The sequence below is a fragment of the Trachemys scripta genome, chromosome 10, assembly GCF_013100865.1.
Source record: "Trachemys scripta elegans isolate TJP31775 chromosome 10, CAS_Tse_1.0, whole genome shotgun sequence".
NCBI lineage: Eukaryota > Metazoa > Chordata > Testudines > Emydidae > Trachemys > Trachemys scripta.
This window is the reverse complement of record NC_048307.1, coordinates 17,183,358-17,195,686: the sequence shown is the minus strand read 5'-3', so window position 1 is coordinate 17,195,686 and position 12,329 is coordinate 17,183,358. Positions and strand designations below refer to the sequence as shown.

General features: G+C 46.3%; 1 protein-coding gene across 1 annotated transcript in view; it reads left to right on the top strand.

Annotated features, from left to right (window-relative positions):
* The window catches only part of VPS35L (VPS35 endosomal protein sorting factor like), a gene marked incomplete at its 5' end in the record, with an annotated part of 109,885 nt that overhangs the window by 16,416 nt on the left and 81,140 nt on the right, over nt 1-12,329 (top strand). Inside the window, 3 exon segments of the mRNA XM_034783166.1 lie at nt 7,201-7,297; nt 9,713-9,760; nt 10,901-10,994. Coding sequence (XP_034639057.1) covers nt 7,201-7,297; nt 9,713-9,760; nt 10,901-10,994 — 239 coding nt within the window.

The following is a 12,329-nucleotide window of genomic DNA, read 5'->3' as shown; positions in this document are numbered from 1 at the left end:
CTGTTCCTAGTTTTTAAACAAGAGAAAATGTCCATAACAGGTTACTTTAATCACTCCCATAACTTTACATAAGTTTACTTCCTAACTATAGATAACCCAACATAAAACTTGTCACAGTAAAATGTACTCATTTCCAGTTTTAATGGTTCTGAATATTAGCAGGGTCTGTTTGTGGGGTAGGGGAGGGTGCGTAACTTCTAGGGCAGGAGGAAGTGGAAGACAACAGTTGGGAGACAGCTAGGGTGGGACTACTATTCCCACTCGCTCCAATTCTAAAACAAGGAAAAAAACCTGTGTCCTCTTCCCTCCTCATACTCTCGTATGCTGAGCTGCTTCCTACAGTTTTTCAACATGCTTATAACATGGTTTTATCTGTCTGCACAGATAAAAAATAAACCATATTACCACACTGGCCACAACCATGTTTAAATATGGTTATTTTCATGTTGTAGATGAGCGCTCCCCCCCCCCCCAAGTTTCATTATAAAATAAAAGTATTTACCTTTTGATTTCATCACAGTTTGCAATACTAAACCAGTAGCATCGTGAGAAACAAGTCAGTAATAATATTTTCTTTGGTGAGCTTTCTTTTTTCTCATTGCTATTTAACACTCCACCCCCTAAGGACAGCTCTCTCTGGGTGAAGCAAGAGTCAAAATATCTTGGAAAGAAATCTCTACCAGCAATGAAATCAGGAATGAAATTTTCCGGTAACATACACACACACTCACAATTTCTTATGCAGAACCCTGCCTTGAGCAGCTGTATGAAATGAGAACAAAGTCATTGGTATTTGTACTCATTCTTTCTGTTCCAATAAGGTTAGAACTTCTGATTTAGCACCAGAGTTCTCTGCCTCCAGGAAACCAAACTACAGTGTAGCTCTTGCTCATTGAAGGATACCTGAGTTATGTTTATCTGTGAGGGCACAATTGCAATGATTTTGTGGAATGAATTTAATTTGTTCAGCATTTGCTAATGAAACCAATATATTATAGAAAAGAACCTTTCAACAAAGCTGATTTTCCTTTAAGTGGTAATCATTACCTTTACTTTAAGCAGATGATCAAAGTGTATTTCCAGTATGTTCAGGATCACTAATTCTGTGATGACTTTTTGCTATAGTTTGAAGGATTAGCATTTTGAGGGTTGTGTTAATATCAACTATGTTCGGGTTAGCACTGTTCTTAACTGACTTGGCAGTTACAGCACACTTGAAATAAAGACGTCATATTCCCATAGTGCTGTGTTATGTAAAAGGCCTCTAGCTGTGGGGGGTGGGGAATTGCACTGTTTCTCTAAAATTTCGACACAGGCTTAGTGTTCTGAGGAACAACAACAAGCACAGCAGCAGAATAATAAGTAGAAATGGAAAAGAAAATTCTGCTTCCAGTCAATTTCATTAAAATGCTTTTGCTTGTACGTATATTTCCTGGTTCCTGACAGAAAGGCATGCAGATTATGGATAGAACTTTGTTCCTTCACCGTTGTTTCTAAAATTGTAAGTCCAGTGGACAAAATTGGGGGAAGAAAAAGCAAAGGTCAACCACTGCTTGCTTAATATTGATTAATACATACCTTGGAGTGAGAAATATCTGTCTAAAGCTGTGTAGATAGAGAAGAGCTCTTTGAAATACTTTGCATATACTGCAAAAAGCTGATTCATCAAAAGGTGTAAGTTACAAAGATTGAAATATAAACAGACACAGAACAGAGAAATGAAGTCTTCTCCCCTGAGAGGACAGTGCCTGTGCTTTTTAAGATTACTAGGTTGGTGAAGATGCCACTTTTTTAATGGTTTACTGTGAAACATCAGGGTGCAAATTAAACAGACAGCAAACTCCAAATAGAGTGGTTGTGCAAATAAAGGTTCCAGTCTTACTGCAAATTACTGTTAAGATTGCTTTGAACTAATGGTAGCAGGGACAGAGTCATAGTCTTCAAGGGTGGTCACAATCTTGCAAATATCTTGGGACCCAGTGGAAGATCTGCCCTGAGGACTTCTGGGTTTGTGACCCTTTACCTGGTAAAGTCCCAGCTCAGTGCCAAAGATTCTCCTTGCTCCTCCTCGCCCCACTTTTTAAGCAGGATGATTCTAGGAGGAGATAGGAAGGCCAGAGAGAGAGGCTGGATAATACTGCAACATAGAAATTATAGAGATGTAGGGCTGGAAGGGACCACAAGAGATGTCTAGTCCATCTCCCCTCCCCCCCCCCATGTTGAGGCAGGATTAAGTATGCCTATCCCATTCCTGACAGAAGTTTGTCTAACCTTTTCTTAATAATCTCCAGTGACAGAGATTCCACAACCTCCACACTTAACCTGTTCCAGTGCTTAACTATCCTTAAAGTTAGAAAGATTTTTCTTAATATCTAACCTAAATATCCTTTGCTGCAAATTAAGCAGATTACTTCTTGTCCTCCCCTTAGTGCATACAGAAAACAAACTGTCCTCTATATAACAGCCATTAACAGATTTGAGTATTTTTATCAGATCCCTACTCTTTCTTTTGTTCTGTAGGCTAAACATGCCAGTTCTTTCAACCTTTCCTCAGAGGTCAGGTTTTCTAAACCTCTTATCATTTTTGTTGCTCTCCTCTGGACTCTCTCTAGTTTTTTCACATCTTTCTTAAAGTGTGGCACCCAAATTGGATACAATGCTCCAGCTGAGGCCTCACCCATGCTGAATAGAGCAGAACTATTACCTCCCATGTCTTAAATGTGACACTGCTGTTAACACCTCCCAGAATATTTGCCTTTTTTGCAACAGAATCACATTGTTGACTCACATTCAATGCCCATATAGCTATGTTTGTTGCCACTTTCAGATTTGTTGGGAGGGAAGTGGAGGGTATTCATCTTGTATAAGCACAAGTATAGGTATCAGCAAAAGAATGGGTCTGGAATTATCCATCACTAGTTAGCATTTTCCATGAAGCTGAATTTGATTAAGGATTTTGCACTTTTGCTACAGCTCTCAAATTTAACAGTGGCGGTATTATGAGGCTTCCATTTCTAGATTATTAAACACTCCATTGGAATATAGTCATTTCCTTGTCAGCATTATTATTCAACGTGTGTCAAAGAGTACCTTTCCTTGAAATGTGAAGCATTCCACCAATATTTGGCAATGCAGCTGCCACACAGAGCAAGTCTGCCTTTTTTTTAACTTTATGTCAGTAATGATGAAACCATTTGAAAGTATTGTGTGCCAATGGTGTAAAACCAGCAGGGTTTGGGGGTACTTTAAAAATTAAACTATAGGGAATCTTACAGGTAAATTTGTAAGACTTCAGACAGAGACCTCAGTCTGTGTCAGGAACACTGCATATTCATTGTAATGTGTTCGTAGATCTTGATCCTTAAGTGTTAGGTTTGCTTGTTGGTTCAGAACTTTGACTCTGGGTGTTTGCTTCTGGTAATGTTGGTTGATGTCTCGCAAATTATTTTTTTTTATACACCTGAAGTAAGCTAGGCAACATCTTTGTTAGATGAGTAAATTGAGACACAGAAGTTCAGTGGCTTGTCTGAAGTCACACACTGGGCTCATGTCCTATCTGGTAATAGAGCTCAGGAGTTGTGACTGCCATTCACAGTTTTTAACCACTGAACTAGACCACATTCCCTCCCTAATGACTTGAGAGAGTTTAATTTTAACCAACAGGATTTCAGTATGCAGGTTAAGAAAGTTTGGGGTGTAGCCCAGTGGACTAGCTTGCCTTTATTATATTAACTGCTTTGCATTCTATTCTGCTTTTATTATATTCAACAGTAATTCAAGGAACCTACAGGCCTGTATCCTGTAAGACAGGAGTGGGGAACCTTTTTTCTATCAGGGGCCACTGACCCACAGAAAAAATCAGTCGCGGACCCCACACAGCCCGTGGGGGGGCACGGAGACTCAGGGCTTCCCCCCACAGCAGGGTGAGCCAGCACTCATGGCTCCAGCCCCGTGGTGGGGTGGGTGGAGTGTGGAGGCTCGGGGCTTTCCCTAGGCTCCGGGGTGGGGCCAGAAATGAGGGGTTCAGGGTGTGGGAGGGGGCTCCAGGCTGGGACATGGGGTTGGGGTGTGGAAGGGGACGAGGGCTCCTGCTAGGGGTGTGGGCTCTGGGGTGGGCCTGGGGATGAGGGGCTTGGGGTACTGGAGGGGGCTCTGGGCGGGAGCCAAGGGATTTGGAGTGTGGGAGCTGACTCAGGGTTGGGATTGGGGTGCAGGAGGAGGTTCAGGGTGTGGGGTCTGGGAGGGAGTTTGAGTGTGGGAGGGGATTCTGACCTGGGGCAGGGGGTTCAGGGTGCGAGCTCTGTCCGGCGTTTACCTCAGGCGCCTCCCGGTCGGTCGCGCAACGGTGCTAAGGCAGGCTCCCTGCTTGCCCTGGCTCTGTGCTGTTCCCAGAAGTGGCCCCCATGTCCAGTCCCTAGGCGGAGGGGCCAGGTGACGCTGTGCGGTGCACGCTGCCTGTGCCCGCAGGCGCTGCCCCCACAGCTCCCATCAGCCATGGTTCCCAGCTGATGGGAGCTGCGGAGCCAGCACTGGGGGTGGGCGCAGTGCGCAGAGCTTTCCTGATCGCCCCAGCTCCTAGGGGCTGCAGAGACATGTGTGTCGTTTCTGGGAGCTGCATGGAGCTGACTGGACTTTTAACGGCCTGGCAACCCCAGCTTCCCCCTGCAGCAAGGCGAGCCGGCACTCATGGCTCCAGCTCTGCAGGGGTGCACCGAGACCTGGGGCTTCCGGCCCACGGTGCGGAGACTTGCCATGTCCCGGATGAAATGAAGAAGCTGGCTGGCAAGTTAGCATAAGGCTTGAGGCCTATGAACTTTGAACAGATAAGTGGCCCAACTGAAACGCCAAGTATTGAGGGGTGACAGGTTCTTGTCCCAAGATCAGGCCCAGTATTATTCAAATTACTGTATAGTTGGGAACCCCGATGTGTACAGTTGCAACAGTCACACTATAGGAACTCCTCTATATTTACAAATAGTTTATTACTATATTTACCACAGTCACAAACACCCAACTCAGTAAGATAGATAAAGTTGCTGCAGAATGTACATCTGCACATCCATATACTCACACCATCCCTTGTAGAGTGACCTGAAATGTTAGCCATCATCTTCCTCATCACCATCACCTTCCCCCTCATTACCAGTGGCCATCATTCTGGCACCTCCCAAAGACTACATCTCCTTCCGCTTCTAGGCTGCGATGCAACTTTTATATGTTATGCTGATGCCACTATGTTTGATGCATATTCAGTAGGAGATTTTTCCCCTTTTTCCTTATTTGTATATCCTCACCTTACTAATGTCGGAGTGTCCTCCGAACGGTTAGTATATCAGTGATTTCAATTTATTATTACACCTCTACTTCGATATAATGCTGTCCTTGGGAGCCAAAAAATCTTACCGTGTTATAGGTGAACCGTGTTATATTGAACTTGCTTTGCTCCACTGGAGTGCGCAGCCCCACTCCCCCCCGGAGCACTGCTTTACCGCGTTCTATCCAAATTCGTGTTCTATCGGGTGGCGTTATATCAAGGTAGCGGTGTATATACATCAATTCGTTACCATGGCCCTCTTGTGGTTAGGTATCTGCGGATATAGCGCATGTACCTGTTATTAATCAGTTGAGAAAAGTACTAGTGTACTAGAGACAAAGAAACAGAGAAAAGAAACAGCTGAGGAAAAAGAGGAAGTCCCTGGTGAGTTGCAGTGTTTCTGACTAGCATCAAATTCTGACTGAGAGATTAGTTAAATTAGTTCCTATCCCGGGTAGGGAGGTAGTTCCCATGCGCCCATCGGGGTCCCATCTGTGGGTGCTAATCTGTAGCCCGATCTATAGATTTATGTATTAATTGTATTAATTTCTTAAGAATCCCCAGTTATCTCTTTGAGGGTTGACAGGGGGCAACACTTCTTATTCTAGTTACAATCTCACTACTCAAAAAGTGAGATTTTTAGGCTTCTACAGGGGAGGAGGTTAGGGGTTGCCAGGTGTCTGATTTTTTTGACCAGGAAGCCCGGCTGAAAAGGGACCCTGGCGGCTCCGGTCCACACTGCTGACCAGGCCATTAAAAGTCCGGTTGGTGGCGCAGGTAGGCCCCATACCCAGCTCCACGCGACTCCTGGGAAGCTGCTGGCATCTCCCTCTGACTCCTAGGTGGAGGGGCGATGATGGGGGCTCTGCGCACTGCACCAGCTCAGCAGCTCCCATTGGCCAGGAACTGTGGCCAGTGGGAGCTGAGGGGCCGATGCCTGTATGCATGGGCAGAGCCATGTGGTCGCACCTCCGCTTAGCAGCCGGATGGAGATGTTGCTGCTTCCGGGGAGCCCGCATCCCAAACCCCCTCCTGTGTACCAACCCCCTGTCCCAGCCCTGAGCCCCTCTCCTGCACCCCAAACCCTGGCCCCAGCCTAGAGCCTGCACCCCCAGCCGGAGCCCTCACCCCCCCTCACTCCAACCCTCTGCCCCAGCCCGGAGCACTCTCCTCCACCCCAAGCCCCTAATCTCCAGCCCAGAGTCCGCACCCCGTCCTGCACCCCAACTCCCTGCCCTAGCCCAGAGCCTCTTCCTGCACCCTAAACCCCTCATCCTCCTGCACCACCCCAGAGCCCGCACTCGGAGCCCTCACCCCCATCGTACCCTAGCCCAGTGAAAATGAGTGAGTGAGCGAGGGGGGGGGAAGAGCGAGCGATGGGGGGGGTGGAGTGAGAGGGGGTGGGGTCTTGGAGAAAGGATGGGGCAGGGGGTGGGGCAAGTTGGCAACCCTAGAGGAGCTGAGAGTAAGGAGCGGGAGGGTGCGAGAGGACAAAAGCAGAGAGGACAATAAAGAGCAGTATTTCTCAGCTCTTCTGTATGAGAATTTCATAGGAGTTACATGTCTAGCTCTAAAATAATAACAACATATATTATGAGCTATTGGGTTGACATCAGGAATTAGACCAAATGAAATAAATCAATATTACTATAAAATAGAAGTGGAGCTCTGGTTACCCAGCATTGCTGCTCACTCTGGGTTTGCAGTCAAGAAGTCGTCCGTATTGCTGGAAAGGAGATCCTAGAATTACATTGTCCAGTTCATTACCGTATGTTTAACTTCTTTTTAAAAGGAAATACTCAATGTGCCCTTTTAAATAAATGTAACTAATGTAATTTAATTCAGACTTAAATGTAATATGCTTGGCTCTGGCTTTGTTTTTACAGATAATTTTACTCCAGAAAGTGTTAATGATACTGCCAAAGAAACCTGTTTAAACTGGTTCTTCAAGATTGCTTCAATCAGAGAGCTCATTCCCAGATTGTATCCTTTTCAAATGAGTTTAACTGTCAAAATGGTACACTATTATGCCTGAAGTTTTGAAAGGAATTAAAGTAATATGAGAACGCAGTGAAGTTTATGTTGAAAATCTAAACAACAATTATCACCTCAGGTTTTAGTCTGAAAATATCTGTCTATCTTACGTACTTACATGTCCCACATCACAACAGTATTTAAATACCTCTCAATCTTTAATGTATTTATCTTCACCAACACCCCGGTGAGGTAGTGAAGTACTGTTATTACCATCTTTTTAACAGATGGGGAACTAACTGAGACACAGAGAGGCTAGGTGACTTGACCCAGGTCATACAGTCAATTTCCTGCTCCATCACAATCTGAACCTCAGTCTCCCAAGACATAGGCTAGTACCCTAACAGCTGGACCATTTTTCTCTTCAAAATAGGAAGGCAAATGGAGCTCACAATTGTTTTATTATAATTGTACAATTTTTGTTACTATAGTGTCTGTCCAGGACCCCATTGTGCTGGGCACTATAGAAACAGAACAAGACAGTCCCTGCCCCAGGTTTTGCATTGAGAGTGAATTCCAACTTGGACTAAATCTTAATTGTGTAGTAGTTGAATCAGAAATCCAAGTGTCTATAGGGTTTTAATGGTAACACAGACGTATTAACTTCCAAAATTTCTGGTAACCCCATATTGATCTTCTCCTCCCAGCCCTTTCTTCTCCCTTTTTATATTGTCCCCTTTAGTTTTGTTTGGATTCTGAGCTTTGAAGTGTTTTCGAATTCTTTGAATCATGTGGTACTGAGTGCCGTGGTGGTGGGGAGGGGGGTGGGCGTGACAGCACATGATGATGATGATTGTTTATTAAGTTGAGTTTGCATGCTATAAACTGGATATATTTGAAAACTAAATGGGAAAGCTATAAAAGCCACAAAACAAGAAGTGCAGTTAACGATATTAAGTGTTAGAATACCCTTACCATGTGGTGCCCAAGAGAAATTAATTTCATAGCCAGGGAGTTGTCACAGTTCAGGGCAACTGTACCTGTATTTCCCCTCAGTGGTTTAGCAAGGGCACCCACTCTTGGCCTTCAGCTCCCCAGCTGTTTCCTCTCTTGGGTGGAGACTCGTGTGTGTCTGTCTGTCTCTCTCTTCTGACTGGGATAGTCTCAGATTGCACAGTTCCCCTGCCTTCACTGTGTAATTCCAGCACAGAAAGGTTGCGCAAGGGTACCTGCTTGCTCTCTCTTCAGAGATGGATAACAATGTAATTGTTAGAGAAGTTACCATGCAGCTCTTTCTAAGCAAACCTACTTTATTCTTAAGATATGAAGCATTACAGAGCAATCATATTAAAAACAATAAAAGAATTTACACGCACACTAATAAGCTTACCAGTGTTCATCCCAGCTCTCACATGGACCCTGGCAAGTCCAGTCTTTTAATACCCCATCCAAGGGTCATCCTTATGGTTAAAAGTTCATCAGAGCATCCCGACTCAGAACAAGCCCCCAGTCTTATGAGGCTTCATAGGCCAAGTCTTTCTAATCCTCCCCTAAGGACTGAGGCCCTGCATGGACCAGGAGTCCTTTTGCTGGAGCAGGAAGAAGGCTGGAGACAGGTTAACCCCTCCCCAGACTTTTATCCAAAAGTATTTCCTTTGTCTGTTAGTCTCTGGAGATTCCAATCTGAACCAGTATATGCATCTCTCTCCAGGGGCTGACTTCAAAGGGTTGACAATGAAGGAAGTATATTAGCATTCCTCCTCCCTACTAGAAAAGGTACATACACTGCCACATAGGGTTGCCAACTTTCTACTTGCACAAAACCGAACACCCCTGCCCGACCCCTCCTCTGAGCCCCACCCCTTCTCCGAGGCTCCACCCCCACCCCCTCCCTCCCTCCCTCTGTTGCTCACTCTCCCCACCCTTACTCGCTTGCTCATTTTCACAGGGCTGGCTCAGGGGGTGTTGGTGTGTGGGAGGAGGTGAGGGCTCTGGTGGGCTAGGCATGAGGGATTTGGGTTGTAGGAGGGGGCTGAGGGGTTTGGAGTGTGGGAGGGAGCTCTGGGCTGGGGCAGGGGGATGGGATGTGTGAGGGCTCTGGATGGGGGTGCAGACTCTGGGGTGGGGCTGGGGATGAGGGGTTGGGGTATAGGAGGGTGCTGTGGGCTGGGACTGATGGGTTTGGATGATGGCAGGGTCGAAAACTGGACACCTGGCAACCCTACTGCCACAACAACACATTAATGTACATACAGTGTACCCCAAATGGGGTTAAATTAAACCTTATTGAATTAGGGCTATCTTAATTCCATAAGGTTTGCTCAGTATATTACAGGATATTTTCAGTCTGTCACAGGAGTAGTTTTGTTTTTCTTACAAGGAGTACATCTTGGAATTTTTTTCCTTAACTTGGTTTTGTTGTAGCTATGTGGAAGCAGCAATATTGAAATGCAACAAGTTTCTGTCCAAAACGTAAGGCTAACATGCAGTTAATAAATATGGATAGCCAACGAATGTGTACGTGTTTAAAGTAGTATGTAGAGAATTAAGTATGCAAGTTCCATTATCAATAATGGCAAGGAATCTTCTGTGCTTTTGGAGGGGGCAATATTGATTGCTTTGGGCTCCTGATACGAATCCCATCAAGGTAGAATATTAGCACAGCTGATGACATACTGATGCATCCACTTTAGAGCACTTGCATAACTGTAGTCTGAATGGAAGGTCAAGCATTTTGGGGGGAGGAGGAGGGGTTTACAAAACTGAAAGGAAAGCAAAATTGATGGGAGGTGGCTGAAGGTAAAGGGAGAGGGTAACACGGTGAGAGAAATAGGTAGGTCAGTAACCAGGCTAAAAGCAAGGTGGGGGAAAAAGGCAGAGACAATGAGCCTGGAAAGCAGCTGGGGAATAGGCTCCAAGCAGAACTGAATCGATATTGTTTTAAAAATAGCCCTTCAAGACTAATGGGCCTTTTCAGTTAATTGCTAAAATGAATACTATAATCTCAATGGCTCTACAATGACAGCTTGATTATTTTTGGGCCTCCCAGTATGGGCGTGATCACACTTTTGCCAGTGCAGGTGTGTGCTGGAAGGGCAGGAGGAGTATTAGCAGCCCACACCACGTGCATGCAACAGCTCTGTGGTGAGTCCCTCCTTATAACCATAGCAGGTGAAATTGGGAGTGAAGTGGGGCCAGTGGATCTGTGACTGACTAGGAGATTCCCTGGCCATCATAGATCCACTGCCTCTGAGGGTTTTGGGCTGCTGCATCCCTGAGACTGCATTGCAACCAGAGAGAAGCTCCAGCTTCTCCAGTCTAGAGGAAAGGCTTCTTTCCTGCCATCAGTCCCCCAGCTCTTTGCAACTCTCCAGTACATAGCCTGGCTGCTCCTAAGGGTAAGTAGCATAATTCATGTCTAATATGTTACTTAGAGGACTAGTGAAATTTTACTTCTAAATTAGACTTCGTGCTAATATGACTTTCCTTGGTTCCTCGAATTCTTGCTCAGATGTAAATTTAATAGTGCAGCCTTTCAAGTTATAGTAGGTGTTGTGGTGCTCTGATCAATTCTTAAACTTCAACATTTAATTAAAAAAAAAATCTTAACAGGGGAATTTCAGAATGTCTCCCGCGACTAACGGCTATGATTAGAGGAATTGGAGATCCACTGGTTGCAGTCTATGCAAGAGCGTACCTGTGCAGGGTAGGCTACCATTTAACATTATTTAAAGTGAGCTTATATCAATGGTATATTTCTCTTGTACTGCAGCCTCACCTGCCACTAAAGGAAGATTTTAATTAGTGGCAGCTTTTCTCTGACCCAAAAAGCGTTCCTGTTCCTCCTCTTAGAAAATTGCAAGACAGGATAACTTTTCCATTATAATCACAATTTGAAAACCTGCTGCATAATTGCCTATAATAATCATAGTAATTAAAAACTAATTTTCCAAGCTTGTCCTGCCAGTACTCCCTCCTGAGGGAAGAGGAAAATTGTGGACTGAGTCATAAAGAAAGCTTGTAGCTTTGTGGTATTACAGACTGTTATGTGAGTGCTAAGCATGGCTTTTCAGAGGTACCGTACAAGCTTTCCTTCTACTTGAATTCATTGTCTCCCTGTTCATGCCATGGGATCATCTGCTTTTGGAGGATGGCTTGATGAGCTTCATCATGAAAAAGTATTAATTTGATGTCATGTTTTAAAAACTAGGGGGTTGCACACTTTGTATCTTGTGTAGGCCAAGCTTATTACATGCACTACTAGAGGCTCCTTGGTTTCCCCTATAAGCTCCCTGTGTGCCACTCTCCCTTCCTTTTCTATTTCAGAAACTTACTGCAATTCCCTCCAATCGCCCCGTCAGGGCTTCTGTGTGCACCCCAAATCCGCCTCCTCCCATACCATGGTCCCCCATTCCTCCCTCCATGTTAGGTGCTCCTTGTGTCCCTCCTTCCCTCATATAAGGTCCTTCCAATTTTCCAATAAGGGAGTTCTGTGTTCCCCCATTCCAGGATCCCCATTCTTCCCCCAATGGCAGTGGTTCCCAGACTGGGGTTCATGAAATGTTACAGGGGGTTCTGGGAAAAAATTCCCTAATGGCAGACAGAGCTGTCCCTAGGGACCCCAGCAGGGCCGGCTTTAGGCCGATTCAGCCGATTCGGCTGAATTGGGCCCCGCGCCAAGAGGGCCCCGCGCTGCAGCTATCAACCCCGCCCCCAGCTCACTTCCCTGGCCCCTCCTCCCCTCCCCTGAACGCCCCGCCCCCTCCCCTGCTGAAAAGAAGGAGGGGCGGGCCAGCAGCACAAGGTAAGCTGGGGTGGGGGTGCGAGAAGGGCTCCGGGGAGGCGCGGCCCGTTCCCGCAGGCCCCAGCGGCTCTGGCCCGGCCCGGTCCCTGTGGCTCGGGTCGGCTCTGGCCCGGCCCGGTCCCCGCGGTGCGGCTCGGGTGTCCCCCCCCCCGCGGCGCGGGTCCCGTCCCCTCCCCCTCCGCGGCGCGGCTCGGGTCCCCCCCCCCCTCCCCTCCGCGGCGTGGCTCGGGGCCCCCG